At 43.0% G+C, this 20,384-nt stretch overlaps 1 protein-coding gene across 1 annotated transcript in view; it reads right to left on the bottom strand.

The window, feature by feature from the left end:
- Positions 1-422: 422 nt before the first annotated feature.
- The window catches only part of DNAH6 (dynein axonemal heavy chain 6), a 314,451-nt gene continuing 294,489 nt past the window's right edge, over positions 423-20,384 (bottom strand). Inside the window, exons 71-78 of the mRNA XM_006149128.1 lie at positions 20,170-20,291; positions 15,101-15,230; positions 12,385-12,512; positions 10,880-11,065; positions 10,242-10,314; positions 9,024-9,175; positions 4,302-4,524; positions 423-644 (exon numbers count right to left, since the gene is read on the bottom strand). Coding sequence (XP_006149190.1) covers positions 541-644; positions 4,302-4,524; positions 9,024-9,175; positions 10,242-10,314; positions 10,880-11,065; positions 12,385-12,512; positions 15,101-15,230; positions 20,170-20,291 — 1,118 coding nt within the window. The 3' untranslated portion in view covers positions 423-540. The remainder of the gene's footprint in view (positions 645-4,301; positions 4,525-9,023; positions 9,176-10,241; positions 10,315-10,879; positions 11,066-12,384; positions 12,513-15,100; positions 15,231-20,169; positions 20,292-20,384) is intronic.

Genomic DNA, 20,384 nt, shown 5'->3' with positions numbered 1-20,384 from the left:
AACCACTCTTCAGTGAAAGTGCAGGCTCTTCCAAGGATTGTAGTTAGGCCCACAAGGGTGGCGATGGGAGACTGGCGCCAAGGCCAATGAGCTTATTGTCTTGCTCATTTGGTTTATCAGTTATTGCGGTCACCACATTGATCTCTCTCTGACCCTTCACCTGGTCTGGAAATGAACATCCAGGGCCATGTGACTGAAATGCAGCTGAGCTTTTCACATTAGTGTGGAGGAGACAGAAGCCTGCTTGAGTAGGCAGTGAGTCCTGACTCTCCCTGGTTCCCAGCAGGTTGGGAGCTGGTTTACTCTCACGTAGGGTTGGGACAGCAGGCTTAAGGTGGGCTCAGTGCTTCCACATCAGAGCTTGGGTTACCAACAGAAAGAAGTCATACACTTTATTTTAGGTCACAAGAGAAACAGCCACATTAACTACTCTTAAGTCAAGTCAGAAGGAACACTATTTTGCTTACATATAAATTATTCAGACCCTTCCCATCAGGAAAGACCTCTGGCTTGGCTCTGATTCAGCTCTGAGGTGGTACTTCACTCGTTCAGCTGGCAGAGCAAAGCTGATCCCTTGGCAATCCAGTAGTCCCTGGGCCTCTTGGAGGGTAAGAGGACAGTCACCACGAAATTGGTTGAATGGCCTAATTAAAGATATGGCGGGGGGCGGGGGGGACAAAAGGGCATTACTTAAAGAATAATCTCCTGATAGAAACAAGATACTGAGAGTCAAGACACTTTGGTTTCAGACCTGATTGCTTCTAAAGATGGTGGACAAATAGCCATTTTTGGGTTTTAGTGTTTTTTTTTTCTCTTTTTTCCCTAATTAAAAATGAAAAAAAATTAGTTTTGGGGACCAGCAGTTGATGTAATGGCTATGTCGCTGGACTTCCATGTAGTCACCCGTGGTTTGAGTCCCGGACCTGGTGGCTTAAAACTCACACTGGGCACGTATACGTGTGTGCCCAAGATCCTGAGAGAAGAACGGAGGAGAAGGGATTGCAGCATGGCCATCACCCCCCGGGGGATGATTTCTTGCTTTCTGTCTCTCTGTCTCTCTCTGTCTGTCTGGTGAGCACATGTGTCCTGTAGCAAAAAAAAACCTCTCCAAAAAAAAAAAATTAGTTTTGGTAGAGGGCACATTTGTTTGCCAGAGAGACAGAGAAAGAGGAGAGGGAAAAAGCACCTCCCAATGGTATGCTGTCATGCCACAAATCTTGTCTCAATTTCTCTACCCAGTAGGGATTCTGGGCATGCATGCATACATGTTTGGTGGGGCCAGGATTCAAAATGTGCAGTTGGCTATTATTTGGCTCCCTTAACTACCAGGGCACAGGCCTGGCCTGGGTTTCAGTTTTATGCCTTATGAAATGAAGACTTTTTTTTTTTTTTTTTGAGAGGTTTTCGCTATAGGGCGCGTGTGCTCCCCAGACAGACAGAGAGAGACATAGAGATAGAAAGCGAGAAATCACCCCCCAAGGGGATGGTCATGCTGCAATCCCTTCTCCTCCATTCTCCTCTTGGGATCTTGGGCACGCACACACACACGCCCGGAGTGAGTTTTAAGCCACCGGGTCTGGGACGTGAACCACAGTTGACTATGTGGGAGTCCAGCGACATAGCCATTATGCTAACTGCTGGTTCCCTGAAATGAACACTTTTGAACAAGACTTTTGAACTGGTGCCTTGCTTTCTCACTTTCTATCTCTTTGTCACTCGCTGGTGAGCACATGTGTCCTATAGCAAACTTACAAATAAATCAATAAATACAATTAAATACATGTTTTTAAAAGTTGCTGAGGGCATGTGTGCTCACCTGAGATAGAGAGGGAGAGGGGAATGCACCTCCCAGTGGGGCATGGCTATGCTGCATTGGTGTCCATTTCTCCACCCTGACAGAATTTTGGACATGCACACACATGTAACTGTTATGCTTTTCAAGCTCCTGGAGCTGGGATTTGAACTGTTTAGCCTTGTGGAGTCCAGCTTCCCTTAATTATTGGGCTCTGGGCCTGGTTCAGTCTCATTCCCACCCTTTGTATGTGCGGGCCTGGTTCAGTCTCATTCCCACCCTTTGTATGTGCGTGTGTGTGTGTGTTAGAGGAGAAAGCACATTCCATGGGAGAATGGTTATGCCATGATTCTTTCTCCTCCATCTCCCCCTCTTTTTGGGATTTTGGGCATGCACACACATATACCTGGTATGTTTCTCAGGCTGCCAGGTTTGGATGATAGTTTGGTTGCATTTGGAATTATGGTTTAAAGTGGTTTTTAAAGTGTTTTTCTTTTTCTTCTTCTTCTTTTTTTTTTTAAAAGAGAGATTTTTGCTATAGGGTGCGTGCGTTCATCAGGAAGACAGAGAGAGATAGAGAGACTGAAAGCGAGAAATCACCCCCTCCCCCGCCAAGGGGGATGGCTACACTGCAATCCCTCCTCCACTATTCTCCTTTCAGGATCTCGGGCATGCACGCACATATGCTTGGCATGAGGTTTAAGCCTCTGTGTCCACAACTTAGAACTGTGGTTGATTACATGGGAGTTCAGCGACGTAACCATTACACCATCTGCTGGTGCCAAAAGTTGTTTTCTTTCTGCCCTTGAAGGTATTTCTCTATTATATTTTTAAATTTTGACTGCCAGAGGGTGCATGCATGTGCATGCAAAAGAGACAGGAGAGAAAGAGAGGAGAGAGAGAGAGAGAGAGAGAGAAAATGAATGACCCTCCAGTGGGACCTAGTTACATTGCAATTCTTCCATTTCTTCACCCAGTCAGGATTTCAGGCATGCAAACACATGTGCCTGGTGTGTGTTTTAAGCTGTAGGGGCTGGTACTTGAATTGTGGTTGACCATGTGGGATCCAGCTTTCTGTGCAAAGTACTTTACCACTCTGCTATGGGGCGGGCCTTCCATTATCTTTTTATATGCACCATAGATAATGAGAGATGTCCCATGTCAATTTGAGTCTCTGGAATTTTTGTTGCTATATATATCATGCCTCTTCTCTTTGATTGCTTTGAGGATTTTCTAGATCTCTGACAATCTTACATATCACTTTGGAATATCTATGTTTCTTTTAAAAATTGTTATTTATTGTATATTTTAAAAAATTGTTCCTTTCACTTTGTGAGATCTCTTTTTTTTTTTTTTTTAGAGATTTTACCTATAGGGCGCGTGCGCTGAGACATAGAGACAGAAAGCCAGAACTCACCCCCCCAGGGGGGATGGTCACGCCCTCAATCCCTTCTCCTCCATTCTCCTTTTGGGATCTTGGGCACGCATGCAAATGCGCCCGGCGTGAGTTTTAAGCCACTGGGTCCAGGATGCGAACCACGGTAGACTACGTGGGAGTCCAGTGACATAGCCATTATGCTAACTGCTGGTTCCCATTTTGTGAGATCTCTTAACCTAAGGACTCAAGTGTTTAGTTTTGGGACATTACCAGCTATTACTATTATTTTAAAAATTTCTTTTTTTTATTTCATAAATGACAGAAAGAGAGAGAGAAAGCATCTCTAACAGCCTCTTGATCCCATGATCCACCCTCATCTTCAGCCAGCTCTACATCAGGGGCACACACGTGCTGAATTTTCAGGGAGCTCTCCAGACTTGAACGCAGAACCTTCCCAGCTTCGCAGACTGTCATGCTTTACCTTTGTGCCACCACGTGGTTCCACTGGCTATTATTTTTTTTTTTTCAAATATTCCCTCTTAGTTATTATTTGTTTCAAATAGTCCCTCTCCTCTATTCTTTTACTTTCTTCTTCTAGGTTGTCTACTAGATAAATGTTGGAAATTCTGACTTTCCGCAGTGTCACTCTCCCCCACCTGCAGTGCTTTCTGCTGTATTTTGAGAGATTTCCTCCATTCATGTTCTTTGCTCATTGCTTTGCTATATCTCAGTTGATCTGTTGAGGCTCCCCTCAGAGTTCTGCAGCATAGATTTCCATCTGCTAGTTTATTTAAAAATTTTTTTTCTATGATGAGCCAAATGAATTTGGTGAGAGAGAGATGTTAGTGTCTATACAGTCTGTCATTTTGAAGCTAAAAATTTCTGCTCACTAAACTTCGTTTTTTACTCATTAGATTCTAATAGAAGAAAGCATTATTTTTTTCCTGTCAATCTGCATGTAGTATTAGAACAAACAGAATTTATAACATTTATAAATTGCGTATACGTGCCCTCATTTTAAATCTGGTTAGCTGGCTCAGTATCTCCCTTTGTGCATTACAGCTTAGCGTAAGGACTTTGATTAAAGTTGTTGTTTGGTCATTATTTGTATTACTCTTAGGATATTCTCACCTGTGGTTGAGAGGGTGCCCGCTCGGGCCCCTGTTTTGTAAAGTGGGGAGTGGTACAGAGTTGGGCTTGGCTCGTAATTCTGCTGCGGTTCAAAATGCACGATGGGCAGCATTGGATTCATCTGTCCGGGCAATGCGTCTTCTATCACCAACTCCTCATCACCCCATCGGGAAGCATCCATGAACATCCCATGAACGAGAACGCCATCTTCAGGGGAGGGCAACTGAAAGATACCGGAAGTTTAACAGAGAAGGGGGTCAGCAGTTATGGTGTGGATGTTTCACATCCTCACCAGGTAATACAAGCTATAAATTGCTCTTATTAGTCACATTTTAGAGAGGAATTCTGAGCCTCTGAGAGGCATAACAACTTGCTTCTCACTGTGATACCAAATCTTGTACTTTTCATATTCCACTGGGATGTATGATAGGGGATCCCCCTGAGACACCCATTCATAGGCTTTGTACTAACTGGTATCATGATGCAATGACCTTTCCATTTCCTGTGGGAGATGGATGGGATAAGCGGGTTATTCTTAGCAAGGTCTTTCAAGGATCTCCTAGAAGACAGATAGTATATCTGCAATAATACTGCACAGCGCCCACAGAAAGTTCCTTTTTCTTTTTCCTTTTCTTTCCATTTTTTAAAAATTTAAAAACCCCCAAAAACATGCTTGGGGCTGGCAGGTGGCATGGTGGTTAAGGGTACTGGACTCCCACATGACACACCATGGTTCAAGTCCCAGACCTGGTGGATTGCTTTCTCACTTTCCCTCTCTGTCTCTCGCTCTGTCCCTCATAGGTCAAATTAAAATAAATAAATAATAAAATAAAATAATTCTTTAAAAAATGCCTATTTAAAAATTAATTAATTGAATTCCATTTATTATTATTATTTTTAAAAATTTTGATGAAAGAGAGAGAGAGAGAGAGAGAGAGAGAGAGCAAGAGCGAGCAAGGGAAAAGGAGAAAGCAGGCCTCCAGGTCTGGGACTTGAACTATGGTTGGCCATGTGGGAATTCAGTGCTTTTAACCACCATGCCTCCTGCTGACTCCAATCATGCCTACTTTTTAATGTCCTAATAAATAAGAGTGGCCTGTGATCGGATGTCTCCTCAGGTGTACATTTTTTGTCAGTTGTGAACATCTGTGTCACCCTTCCTCAAATGCTGGGTGAATTTGGTCAGTTCGGGCCCCAGACTTCTGGATGATGGAAGCCTCATGGCCGTAGGCAGAGGAGTAAGCAGGGGATGAGGTGTAGTGCATTTTTAGTGAATGAAGGGATGGTAAACTAAATGTTCTCTGGCTGGTCCTTGCTTTACGGTGTCCTGCACTCTGTTCTTTGGGAGCAGCAGGGTGCTGGGCTGTCTTTAGAGCTGCTTTGTATGCTTGCACAGTTTGCCTGAAAACCATCATGCTACCCACTTGCCAGGCCATGTGAAGGAGCTATCTTGGCACACACCCAGAGGAAGGGTCTTTTCCTAGACTGCACAAAGGTGGCAAATGGACTGATAGTGGCCCTACCCCTTTGTAACAGGAATAAAACTATTGAAATATCCTTGCCGTGTCTTGCAGGCATTTGCTGGGTGGACCAGGAAACAAGTCAGCTCCATGGTCCGAGGTTTCCACAGACCCTGGAGATGCTAAGGCACTGTCATGGCTCAGTGGCCAGGACTAAAGCAGAGATGTGGTGTGAGTTGGGGCAGAGTGGTCAGTGAGCTGAGGTCTCTGTGGTCAGTGTAAACTTCTGTCTGTCAGAGTCAGTCTCTGGTGGTAGAGTGTGACAGGCACCGAGTAAAGCCAGAGTAGGATAGAGTGTGCCAGGCACATGGTAGGGCCTGGGAGGCTTCGGTGAGGGCTTTATGTGTGTGTGGTTTTGCCTCTTGCAGCCTCAATTATTCCAGCCATGGGCCTAGCACACCCTCCTAGCCAAGAAGGGTCTCCGAATAAGGAGGAGTGCATCTCTAACTTTATTTTTCCCTACTTTAGAAAATATTTTGATGCTAAAACAAATGTTTTTAAACACATAAGCCTGGAGACAGCAGATGGTGTAGTGGTTACCTCTCTGGACTCCTACATGGCTGATTGTAGTTCAAGTCCTGGACTTGGTTGCTTGAAAACCACACTGAGCTGTATGGGTCCCAGGCACCCAAGACCCCAGAAGGAGAATGGAGAAGGATTGCAGCATGGCTATCCCCCTGGGAGGTGATTTCTCACTTTCCCTCTCATTGTCTCTGTCTATCTCTCTCCAGTGAGCACACATGTCCTAAGGCAAAAGTCTCTCAAAAAAATAATAAACACACATGCCCTTCTCTGTCATTTTAAGATAAAGGCAACTAAGAGGCCAGGCTATTGTATTGGGTCATAGGGAAAGTCATGATGTATTTTTCGTTTTTTTTTTTTTTTTTTTTTTTTTTTTTTTTTTTTTCAAAAACTCTTTCATTTTTTTATGCAAACATTCATCATGATTTTCCTGATGAGTCACTAGTATTTTAAAGAGTAAGTCATGGATATGAGGTCATTTAGGTCTTTGTATGTTTTTGCTAAGTTGAGTGAACAGTAGATCAGTCAGGTCTGAGTGGGGTGGATACTGTTAGGACTACCCAGGAAGAATCCTACTGACTAATAATACAATATTTTAAGGAAAGTTTAATAAAAGCTACTCACCCTAACTACACTGATTGGTTCTAAACACTTTCTTGACATAAGCCATCTGGGGCCGATCTTTGATTTCGTAGCACATACAGAAAATAGTATTTATAAGGGACATGGGGGTGGGTATGGGGGTGGGTGGATGCTTTGAAGCAGAGGTTCGCCTCACCCATCGACACCCATCTGGGAAGCCCAGATCGACAACGGCAGTTCTCATCCCTCTCTGTATACTGGAATCACTGGCAGAGCTTTAAAAATAATGGTGCCTGGGACCACCTCCAGTGATTTTGATATAATCAGGGTGTGGTCTGGGCATAGGGACTTCTTTCTTTTGTTATAAGGTGCATGCGCTCACCGGAGAGAAAGAGAGAGAGAGAGAGACAGAGAGAGGGAAGGAAAGTGAGAAATCACTCCCTAGTGTGGATGGGCATGCTGCAGTCCCTTCTCCGATTTCCTTGTCATGCATGCACATGGGCCTGGTGTGATTTTCTTTCTTTCTTTCTTTTTTTTTTTTTCTTTTTTTGGAGAGTTTTTTTTTCGCTATAGGGCACATGCGTTCACCAGACAGAGGGAGATATAGAGATAGAAAGCGAGAAATCACCCCCCCAGGGGGGATGGTCACGCCGCAATCCCTTCTCCCCCATTCTCCTCTAGGGATCTGAGGCACGCATGCACACGCGCCCAGTGTGAGTTTTAAGCCACCGTTTCGAGGATGTGAACAGTGGTTGACTACGTGGGAGTCCAGCGACATAGCCATTATGCTAACTGCTGGTTCCCCCCTGGTGTGATTTCCAAGCTGCTGCATCTGGGACTCTCACCATATGGTCAGCCATGTGGGATCCAGTCACCTTAACCACTATGCCACTTGCTGGCCCAAAGGCATTCGGATTTTTAAATGTTCTACAGCAGATTCTAATCTGTACCCATGTTGAGAGTCACTGATATTCTGAAGCAGTGATTCACAAACTTTAGTGCACTAAGAATCTCCTGTAGGATTTATTCAAATACAGGTGTCTGCAGCCCCACCCAGAGTTTCTGATTCAGCAGATCGGAAACGGGGCCTGGGACTCTGCATTGTATGGAGTTGCCAGGTGACGTGAATGCTGCCGGCCCAGGGACTGCACATTGAGAAACCCTGCCCTAGCGGGAGAGAACTGAGGAAGTAAATTGTTTTTAAACATTTTTAAAAAATTTAAATTTTTTTATTAGAGAGAGATTTTTGCTACAGGGTGTGTATGCTCACCAGAGAGACAGAGAGACAGAAAGCAAAGAATCATCCCCCAGGGAGGACAGCCATGCCACAATCCTTTCTCTTCCATTCTCCTCTTGGGATTTTGGGCACGTACGCTCATGTGGCTGGGACGAGTTTTAAGTCACCGGGTCTGGGACTAGAACTGTGGTCAACCATGTGGGAATCCAGTGACATAACCATTATGCCATCTGTGAGTCCCACAAGCAAACTGTTTAAACTGCTTCCTTAGCATGTTTCTATTCATTATGTAAGGTGTTTATAGCAAGTAAGAAGTGAGCATATATCAACTCTGCTGGGAGGCAACTGAATGATGATGCAAGGCAATTTACCCTCTAGTAACAGTTATTTATGGTGGTGATGACATGATATTAGCTTTTCATTTACATGGTGTTACAACTCTGAGGTTGGTGGTGGCATCAGTCCTGTTTTGTAGATGAGAATAAGGAGGTGTAGACATATTAGCAGCTGCTCTGGCACACAGCTGGTAAGGGGGAGAGTCAAGATTCCAACCCAGGCCTGTCTGATCCTGGAACCCTTGTTTTTAACCTCCCGCTATATTGCCTTTGCAAGAGGGAGACAGTTACTGTAGGCTAGAAAAAAAATAAAATAGTATTGCTTTAAAAACATTTCTATAAATGAGGCTAATTTAGGCAGTTCCCATCTAGTCATTACTCATTTGGGATCTTTGTCTCAGGGGAGCGATCACTGTCTTGCCCCTCCTGCAAATGCTGGGGAAAGGAAGAAGGTGGCTCGAATGTACAGGCATTGGCTGAAATCTCGAACGACAGTCGGACAGACGCGGCTTCGTTATAATGATACCTCCATGTCCATGGGCAGTTCCTGTCCAAACTGCACTGTCTTAGCAGCTTCTGTCACTGCAGCTTGATCTCGGTAGGTAGGAATCACGGTGTACTTGAAATTTAGCTCGTCTATAGGCAAGTTGTATTTCCGAGCATGATTTTGAAGAGTTCCTGCGATATGGAAACCAGAAAGCTGTGTTTTCCAGACAACTCTGCGATTCCCCACATACTATCTCCCCTTACCCTACCCTCTCTACAGAGAAGACCCAGCAGTGAACATCTTACTCTGAATTAGCTCACAGAGACAGGAAGCCTGCAGGTCATGTTGGGAGGTGAGGACCTAAGGGTGTGTACCATATAGCCACAGTTCAGGAAAACAGGGAAGAAGGCCAAGTCTGGCCTACTGCTCTGTGAATACACTTCAGAGCCCATTCTCACTAACTTTAGGATCTTCCCCAGCTTGTTTTATAGGACCTGTTTATTAGGGGTTAAGGCTGAGACAGATTTAGGGCTGGGCTACTTAGCATCTAGTAGTTTGAAGTATCTGACCTCCCTCTGGGGCTCTCTTGGCAGATTCCTTAAGTGCTTATAGAGGGACATCAAGAGTAGTTAAAAAAAATTTTTTTTTTTTTTTAAGATTTTGGCTATAGGGTGTGTGTACTTGGCAGAGAAAGAGAGAGAGACAGACACAGTGAGGGAAAATGAGAAATCAGCCCCAAGGGGGGATGGCCACACTGCAGTCCCTTCTCCTCCAGTCTCCTCTTGGGATTTTGGGCATGCACACACATGTGTCCAGTGTGAATTTCAAGCCACCAGGTCCAGCATTCAAACTACATTGGCTATGTGAGAGTCTAGGACCTTAACCATCATGCCACCTACTGGCCCCTCAAGAGTACTTTTTGAAGGAAGAATGTTGCTCAGGGCGAGGGCCCGCACAGGTGGAGAACAGTTAGTGCCCTTGAATGGGAACCATGGGAGAAATGGAGGCACATGCTCTGCGTTCACATGCTCAGCAGTGTCTGCATTCAGTGACCTGAGAGGGACATGGATTGGGTTGCCAGGGAACCATCTGCTATTCTTTTTCCTACCAGCAAATGAGAAAGAGAAGAACTTTGTTGGACTGTCCTATAATCACTAGCCCCATTGTTAGGACATTCGTAGCCATCCCCAGCTCCTAGAAATGCTGTATATAATAAATTGTGCTCTTGTGGGATTTTTCTTGGGCAAGCACTGTTACCTGTTAGAAATCCTTGAGGAAAGAAGAAACCGGAAATCCAGAAGGACTTAGGCTGTCCTCTTTTGAGCCACAACTGAAGGAGAAACATTACATCATGATGCACTGTATTCTGAGATGAAGGTTGTCATCTAAATCTGTTATGTTTAGGAGGGTCCCTAAGGAGGCAGGATCTAAGCCACACATAGGTTAATCATCACTCCCATGTTACTGTCTGCCTTCTTCTCCTCTATCCACTAGCCTGATTGCAAACTTGATCTCGGTAGATAGGAATCACGGTGTATTTGAAATTTAGATCCTGGCTACTACAGCAGGAGATAAGGAGGAGATAGCACCAAAGTTAGATCCAGCTGTTTGGACCCACCTCAGATTGGTTCTGTACCTTATGTGGGGTCTCCATGCACTAGAGCTGAAACCTGGGAGTGGCCTGGAATGAAATGGCATGTAGGGGTACAGGTCCAGGGCAAAGGACATTATAAACAATGTAAGACTTTTGATGTAATGCTGTTCTGGAAATTTGTTTTCCTGGCTCAGATGACCCCTCAACTATTGTCAGTATTTGTTATTAAGAGCTTTGTAGGGACTTTAGGGTCAGCCATACCATCAGAGCCATCAAACCCCAAAGAAGTAAAATTTCTTACATCCACAAATGCAGTCCTGAGGATAAGGTCTTTGACCCATGATCCTAGTGGCTTCAGGGATGGGTAGGCTGTGTTGGACCACAGAGAGGGAACTTGGTTATTGAGGAAACTGTTATACACCTTTTCCATTTCTTCAGACATCACCACAAATCCAGCAATGGCTTTGTTGAGAGTTTCTAGAGAAGTCTAAAAGAACACGGAAGATTGGTGCCCTTTACAGATGTAACCAGCAAATGTTGAGGACATTCATGGAAACAGGTGCTATCTTGGGTTGAAGGCCTGCTTGCTGGGTTCTACCCTTTCTGCACAGCATTGGCCAGTGCTGTCTGTGTTTCATGCATAATTTCAACCCATGACTGTAGCCGTATAATACTTGGTGGGGGTCAGCTGAGGGAGCTCAGGTAGTTAATAGTAGAGGCCATGGAATGAAAATAAAGGAAGCAAAAGTGTCCCCGAAGTCCAGAGAAATGGTTCTGAGAAGTGCCACTATTCAGCTCTTCCCTGGGCCAAAGGAGGCCTTAGCTATCATAAATGCAGGTGATCCAGATAGAAAGTATCCATGAGCATAAGAAAAGGACCAAATAGTTCTCAAATTTTACTTGCATTGGAATCATCTGGGGGACTTATTTAAAATTCATATCCCCAGGCCCCACCTCAAGAAATTTTAATTTAGTAAATCTGGAGTGGGATTAAGATACATAAGGGGCTAGCAGGTGGCATGGTGATTGAGGGCACTGGACTGACCATGGTTTGAGTCCCTGGTGGCTTGCTTTCTCACTTTCTCTTTCACTCTCTCTGGTATTATCCCTTAAAAAAGGGATAATAACAACAAATAAAATTAATTAAATAAATAATTCTTTAAAATATACATAGTGTGTATTTGTTGTATGAGATAGACAGAGATCCATCATCCCCAACAGGGTCTTGACACCACCATTCACTCCTAGCTTCAGGAGATCTCTGGATGCAAACTGTCAACCTTTCTATGTGGGTCTGCCTGGCAGAGCATAACGTTTTACTATTGTGTCACTGTCTGACCCCAGGGAATCCACATATTGAACATGTACCTTGGGAGACTAATGCAGGTGTTTTGTGATCAACATTTTGAGGAACTCTGGTTTCCTAGTCTTTATAAAAACTACCTTAGTAAGTAAAATCTAGATATCAAAAACAAGCACTGAATCTCTTAATTGAGTGCTTAGGTCTATTATCAATTTCTAGCAAGTTAATGGTAATTCTAATGGTATAAGTTAGGATAATGAGAAGATCAAAAATTTGTAATGTCACATATTCAGTTGGTATTGAATAAGGAGTACAGATTCATCAGATGAGGATAAATTAAATCTTAGTCAAGTTGAATTAGCAGAGTAGTTAATATATTCAAATGGAAATATTAAAGTGATGGGGATGGAAAACTTAGAGCAGATGCCACCAAGTGTGCAACTCTCCAGAAATACCCAATAACAATGATACCCAATAACAATGGTGAAGGTGAGCTCTCTTACGTGTATCAACTTCAGTAGGTTGTTAAACCGGTCTACTTCCTGTCCAAGAACGGTGGTCAATGAGTTAAGACGCCCTTGATGATCCTTGACAAAAAGGCTCTCAGAAGCACCCTCCATTGCCAGTGTTTCTGAAACACACAGTTGATTCCTGAGACCAGTTATCACTGATTTCTGTCCTCGTAATACTGATGTTGGAATGTACTTATCTTTTTAAAATTATTTATTTAATTTATTATTATTATTATTATTTAATTTGATGAGAGAGAGAGAGAGAGAGAGAGAGAGAGAGAGAGAGAAAGTGAGCATGTAAACCACCAGGTCCGGGACTTGAACTGCAGTCAACCATGTGGGATCCAGTGCCTTAACGACCATGCCACCTGCTGGCCACATAATGTACTTATCTTTTTTTTCTTTAATCATGATAGGGCATGTGTTTGTGCAAGAAAGAGAGGGCGGAGAGAGAGATAAGTACCCTTCACAGGATCTTTGTCACATTGCCTCCTCTTTCTCCAGTTTCCTAGCCCACTGGATTTTAGGTACTGATGCATATACTTGGCATGTTTCAGGCTGACCAGGCAAAGGATCTGAACCACAGTCACCATGTGGGATCTGACCTCTCTTGAGCAACACATTACTGTTGTGCCAAGGATCCAGCCCATCTTAACCATATTTTTTAAAAAGTCAACTTCTCTCTTTATTTAAGCTAAATACATAGGGCTTAAATGTGACAACATTTCTATAATCTAGAAGTGTTTGATAATTCTATTTAGAAGCAATTACACTAAATCAAACTTAAATTCATGTGTATCAGGGAAAAAAATGTGTGTGTGGGCATGTGTGTAACATATCAAACAAGTGCACTCACTTCTCACCTTGAAGTATCTTCCCCATGGGTATTTTCATCTTCTTTGTGAGGCTGAGCTATGTGTCTATGGCCCTGGGGTTGGGAGGGTAGTTCCTTAGTTGCTTAGGATAATAGAGACTGGTCAATAGAGAAGGAGGACATAACTGGAAAAAGTAATGAGAAGCTTGTTCTTCTTCATTCTGGGTGACTGTGGGGAGGAAAAGTGGCTGAGAGAGAAGAGGATGAGGCATAAAGTCAGCATGGCTCAGTGGAACTTGCAAGTTTGAAAGGGCTTTGTCTGAAAGGGTATCCATGGAGGATAAGGAGGCGTGGCAGGAGGGCAAGGGAAGGAGCACCTGGCTGAATGGGAGGCAGAGGCCTGCAGACTGCAGTGACACATGCTAGCAGAACAAAGAGGCTACCCTGTAGGTGACGGATTTAGGCCTTGGGTCTTCCCGTCTGCCACACAGGTATGTGAGCTTCACCCTTCCCTGGATACCTGCTTTATATGTAGGAGTAGAAGAGTTGGGTGGAGACTTAAAGAAGAGAGTTTAGCATTTGTTTCAAATTGCTGAACATTATTCAAAGGAACTAGCTGAGTTACTAAACTCATGGCCCGTGGTTCAAACTGGGTGGAACATTCAACTCCTTCCCCATCCTGCAAGCCACCAAATGGGACTCAGATAAAGAACATATGAACGTTTCCCTTGCATGTCTATGGAGAGTGTGAGTGAACAAGTGCTTCTGAAATATGTATGTCAAATTCCTACTTAACCACTCACATTTTGGCTGTAGGAGAAAAATTACACAGAATGTGGGTTAGTCCAGTCTCCTAGGACTACAGTGCTGTTACATGTCATTGGTCACTTTCTATCCATCCCTTATGGGGCTTTTCTAAACCCTCAGCTCTTGTTACTCCAAGTGTTTCCCTGCCCCCTCAGTCTCAGCAGATGACCTGCGTGTCCTTTCATCATAAATAAAAGCTTTATGAAGCTTGGAGATAAAAACCTCTTAGGCATCAATGGGATTTTATCAAACAAGTATACTCTATCACTGGCCTTGCATCCATCTATTCATCCCATTATTTTGCATTTGATTAAAAATCACTTCCTGGGGGTGGGGGGAGGGAAGAGGGGAAAAAAAAATCACTTCCTAATCTTTGATTATGTTTTGAAAAACCATACTGTGCTCCACAAAGATTAAAAAATGATGATATGAAAAACCAGAAATCACAAAAAATTGCTTCCCAATATAACTGACTCACTATAACTTCCCAATGAAACTTATTGTTTCATCATCAATAGAACACCCTACCTAGGTAGACATTCTTCTAAGGGCCTGCTCCTAGGAGGCAGATAACTGGTTTCTGAGGTCATACAGTTCATTTCTTTTTGGGGACATTAAGTTATGGCAGGACTCAGTTGCTGTTTTTTTCCTGCCTCAATTTATTATTATTTTTTATAATAACAGCTATTCTAACCAATACTAAGAAATATAAATACACAGCTAATCTAAGAAAAGTCTGAAGGTGGATCTCTTGTGATTATTCAGGAAGGTTCCTTAACTCATCAGAAAGCAAGGTGAAGTATCTACTCTTACATGAAGAAAAATAAATGAAATGGATTCTAGAGCAGAACTGTCCAGTAGGTCTTTTTACAGCAATGGAAATGTTCTCTATCTGTACTGCCCAAGATGGTGGCACCTGAAGTATGACTAGTGCAACTGGAAAACTGAATTTTAAATGATTTAAATGTATGTAGCCACGTGTGACTAGTAACTATGGACGTAGACAGCAAAGGTCTAGAGACACTAGAATAATGAAGGGAAGGGAAGCTCAGACGTTATGTTCAGATATCAGGAATTATTCATTACCTGGAACTCTGGTCTGTATAGAAGCAACGAGTTCTTGGACTATTTCATCATTGCTTTTCCCTTCTCCACCAGAAGATGACCTCGGCTGAACCTCAAGTATGGTATTGATTAATGTGTTGGTCTCTTTGTACTGTAATGGTGGTAAGAGACAGAAAGGTGAACATTAAACTTCTCAAAAATTAACTGTGTAGCGATTATAGCTTATTTACAGAAACAAGGGCAGTTCTCAAAAACAAGAACATTTATTTTTTATTTTATCATGGTAAGAACACTGAACACGAGGTCCCTCTGTTTAACAATTGTTTGTGTACATCTATTCAGCCTCTGTGGGCTTTGTCTTTTCTTTCGCATTCTAGTGAGGAGAAAGATAATGGATCTCTGCCCAAAGACAGCATACATATAGCCCTGATTAATGCTCATTATCCACTTGGGAAGCAAATTTCTTCCTTGTATCTCCAGCTGATGTGTACAGGTCAAGGCCCAAACATCTTTACTAGTTTCTTGTAAACATCTATGAAAGTAGATAGCCTTATGGGATAAGAAAGAAATCATCTAGATCTTTTGTGTTAAGACTATTGATAGCAATAGGCCAGCTGAGGAGTGCTGTTTAAGGCATCTGGATTCCACATGGCCAACCGGGCAGTTCAAGTCCCAATCCAGAGGCTGGAAAAACAATTGTGTGTGTGTATGTTATGCCCAAAGTCCCAAGGAGAGGGGAAAATGGAGGAAAATGAATTGCGTGAAGATACCCTCTGGGGGATGCTTTCATCCTTTCTTTGTCTCTCTCTGTCTCCTTCAGTGCACATGCCCTCTGGCAAACAGAAAGAAAAGACTATTTGATAAGGCAGATTTATCTAACCTAAATCAACTAAAGCAAAGAAAAGGAATAGGTTGTCTCATAGAACTGGCGAAGGTTGGAAGAATATGCCACCTGGAAACATTTTATTTTGACATAAAGATTACTTTGAGCTAGATGCAATGTGAAAAATAGCAGATATGGAGTCAAGCAGGTGGTATAGCGGTAAAGGGACTAGACTCACTTGGCCGGACCTGGCTGCTTGAAACTCATGCTGGACATGTATGTGTGTGTGTGTGCGCGCCCAAAATCCCAAGAGAAGGGATTGCAGCATGGCCATCCCCCATCAAGGATGATTTTTCACTTTCTGTCTGTTTCTCTCTGTGTCTCCAGCAAGCATATGTGCCCTATAGCAAAAATCTCTCCCTCTAAAAAAAATTAGGAGATGCAAGAAGAGTATTCTCATCACTCCCTTTCTCCTGAAAATAGGAAATAAAATTTCCTGCATAAAAGATGCCCTTCCTGTACCAGGAGAAAAGATAAATTTTTCAATAGGAGGCATAGTCAAGATAATTCTATAAAGACAGACCTTGTTAAAATAATTCTTTCTGGGGCCAGCAGATGGGACATTGCTGAACTCCCATGTTGTAGCTGACTATGGTTTGAGTCCCAGACCCGGTGGCTTAAAACTCACGCTGGGTATGTGTGCATGCGTGCCCAAGATCCTGAGAGGAGAGTGGAGGGGGGAGGGATTCAGCATGGCCATTTCCCCTGGGGGAATTTCTCACTTTCTGTCTTTCTGGAGAATGCATGAGCCCTATAGCAAAAATCTCTCTCTCCAGCAGATGTGGTTATGTTGCTGGACTCCCACATGACCAACTATGTTTTGAGTCTCAGACCTGGTGGCTTGAAAATCACAACGGGCACATGTGCGTGTGTACCCAAGATCCTGAGAGGAAAATGGAGAAGGGATTGTGGCACGGTCATCTGCTCTGGGGGGGGGGAGGGTGATTTCTCACTTTCCCTTTTCCTGTCTCTATCTCTCTCTTTTTCTCCCCAGTGAGTGCACATGTCCTCAGGCAAAAACCTATAATAATAATAATAATAATAATAATAATAATTACCTTCCTTTTAGCCTCCCCACATGATTTAGTTACTTTTTTATGATTGCCTCTTTTTGTTCAAACTAATATAAAATAAAAGCATGTAGGTTTTGCTACTTCTTTGGGTTTTTATTTCCTAGTGAGTGCTCCCATGCCATGCAAAATCCATACTAAGTTTGTGTTTTGGGGATGGTAGGTGGCATGGTGGTTATGGCACTGGACTCCCACACAGCTGACTGTGGTTCAAGTCCTGGACCTGGTAGCCTGCTTTCTCACTTTCCTTCTCTCTTTCTCTGTCTCTCTCTCTGGTCAAATTAAAAAATAATAACAAGAAATAAAATTAAAAAAAATTCTTTAAAAAAATTTGTATGTTTTTCTTTTGTTAATCTCCTGTTTAATCCTTGGGTCCAGCTGGGTCCCTGAGAGGGTAGAGATGGAACCTGGCCTTCATTACACATGAATGGATCTAAACTTCCCTCTCCTGTGCATGCTTGGCTGTTTCTACACTGCCATCATTCTTTCTATCCAGACTAGATCCTTCTATGTGGTAGAGGGGAAGGAGTAGGGAGGTGCAAGGAACAATGCTGCAGACAGCTACAGGTGCACAGCATCTTAGCCAGTGACTGCAGAAGAAAGAGGGCCTTTCTTTTTTCTTCTTCTTTTTTTTTTGGAGAGGTTTTTGCTATAGGGTTTTTGCCAGAAAGACAGAGAGAGACAGAGAGAAAGAAAGTGAGAAATCATCCCATAGGGAGGATGGCCACGCTGCAATCTCTTCTCCTCTATTCTCCTCTTGGGATCTTGGGCACACACGCACACGTGCCCGGCATGAGTTTAAGCCACTGGGTCTGGGACTTGAACCATGGTCAACTACATGGGAGTCCAGCGACACAGCCACTACACCAACTGCTTGTCCTAAGAAAGGGCCTTTCTTTTGCCCAGGATCTGTATATGCTTCCTCATTGACCAAGCATCGTAATGTGCGTACTCACTGGACCAGTTAGAGAGGCTTAGGGAGGGGGTGCTGCCTTTGGCCAACAAAGCCTGAATCATATGTCCACTTCTGTGCAGGTGGGAGTGCTGGTGGTGGGAGTCTTGTCAGAATTTCATGGAATGGGGAAAGAGCAGTTGCCCTCAAGGAAAGAGGTGGGAGTGGGAATGTACTAATCCAGAAAAATAAAGGCAGGAAGCCTGGACAGAAAAACAGGCCAGAAGGTTCACTATACTATTCCTGTTGTCTTAGTCAATCTGAACAAATGGAAAACAACAGCAACTACAGCAAAAAACTACACTCCAGATACACACTGCCAAGAGCTTTATCCCATCTATAGTGTTGTACTCACAGGATGCAGTGAGTCTTCCCATATCTACAGTCCTGTTTTTCTCTTTCATCCTTCCCTTCCCTCTCCATACTCTCTCAACAGCAAATAGGAGTAAATATCAGCAGTAGTTTGACTACTATTTTTTTCTCCTAAAAATAGAATAAGGGAAAACAAAATGCATTATCCTAACTCCCTGCTGAATGACAAAGAAATTAAAAAAAAATGCCAGAGAGAGTATGTACTCACCAGAGAGAGACAGAGAGATGAGAGAGAGAAAGAAGGCACTCCCCCAGTGGGGCATGATCACATCACCTTCTCTGTATCTCCAACCTGTCGGGATTTTAGGCATGCATGCACACATGCCTGGCGTGTTTTTCAAGCCCCTGGGATGGGATCTGAGCTGTTATTGTCCATGTGAGATCCAGCTCCCTTAACCACTAGGCTACAAGGGTGGCCAGTGGCAAAGTAATTTTAATAGCAAAGAACATAATATAAGATGTGAGAACATGAATCTTTTCCTGGAGGATTTGCTGTTGTTTTGGGTAAATTCCTTGATGACTAGGCAGACTTCTCTAACACTCATAGGGGCAAAATTTAAGTTGAGCAGGATGATGATTTCCTTCAGCCCCATGGGGCCAAACCTAGTGCCCAATATTTAGAGTTTTTGGAGACACCAGATACATATTCCGTTTCATGGCCTTGGTTCACCTGCAGGTGCTTGTCCATGGCCACTGATGAAACTAGAAGAACAGGCAGAGCCCACATCATGGGAGAACAGTGAGTGCCATGCCAAGAAGCTTGGACTACCCCTGGGTAGTGTTGTGGCATCAGAATGTTTTACGCAAAGGGTAAAATCCAATTTGCTTTTTGGAACTATTGCTATGTTCTGGTACTGCCACCTTTTTCTTTGAAAAGTCTATTTCTTCCATGAATCACACACACACACACACACACACACACACACACACACACAGAGAGAGAGAGAGAGAGAGAGAGAGAGAGAGAAACCCCAAGAGAGAAAGAGAATCCATCTTCAGGCTTCAGCAGCCTTGGATCATGGGTGAGGTCTCTGGACTTGAACTGAGGTCTTTCCCATGTGGGATTGCCTTGTAGAACATTACATTTTACTACTGTGCCACTGTATGGCCCTATGACCATATGTTTAATAAAGTATTTTTTTAAAAAAGAATTATTTAATTTTAGTTATTATTATTTTATTTGATCAGAGAGAGACAGAAAGAAAGATAGGGAAAATGAAACAGTAAGACACCAGGTCTGGGACTAGAACTGTGGTCAGCCATGTGGTAGTCCAGCTCCTTAACCACCATGCTACCTGCTGGCCCCAAACAGTGTTTTAATTTACCTGCTTTGGACATCTGTTAGTGTACTTTTATAACCTAACCATGGATGGATCCACAAACCTTGAGCAATATGAAAAAAATAGAATGTACTCAGAATGGAAGGAGAAGGACAAAAGAAAAAGAACTGTATTATTGTCTAAACATCCATGTTAATGTCGACTATGAGCAGGTAGATTACAGACTAGGTGCTTGGATGGGTTTGACTAGTGACAGGAAAGGTATCTCAGATTCTGTGAAGGATCCAGAGGGAAGATGCTAAATAAAACCAAATGCTGAAGTCAAGGTGAAACAATTCTTTTAGTCATTCCAATATTTAAGAGTATTGTATGGAACTAGTAAGGTGATTATTGATGTTTTGAGTATATATATATTGGATCATCAGAAAAGTCATGATGCATTTTTGTGTAGAAAAACATAGAAAAATAAGTCATGACTTTTCTGATGACCCAATACAACATAAATGCATGTTTTAAGTTGAATGTCCACATACCTGAAAAACTAGATTGGCATTTTCATGCATTCCAAAAATTTCTGGGTCATCTATCAAAGGCAGATTTTCAATGTAGTCCTTAAACTCTTGTAGGCTATCAGCCAGGGGTGCAAAATAGATGCCTGTTGAAACAACAGAAAGCAAAGACGTGTTTATTAAAAACACAGAAGACAAACATTCCACACCTAGACTGGCTTTGTACTGCCACATTTGCC

The sequence above is a fragment of the Tupaia chinensis genome, unplaced genomic scaffold, assembly GCF_000334495.1.
Source record: "Tupaia chinensis unplaced genomic scaffold, TupChi_1.0 Scaffold000253_1, whole genome shotgun sequence".
In the NCBI taxonomy this organism is placed as follows: Eukaryota; Metazoa; Chordata; class Mammalia; order Scandentia; family Tupaiidae; genus Tupaia; species Tupaia belangeri.
Note: the sequence above shows the minus strand (reverse complement) of the source record. Positions and strands in the feature narration are given on the sequence as shown.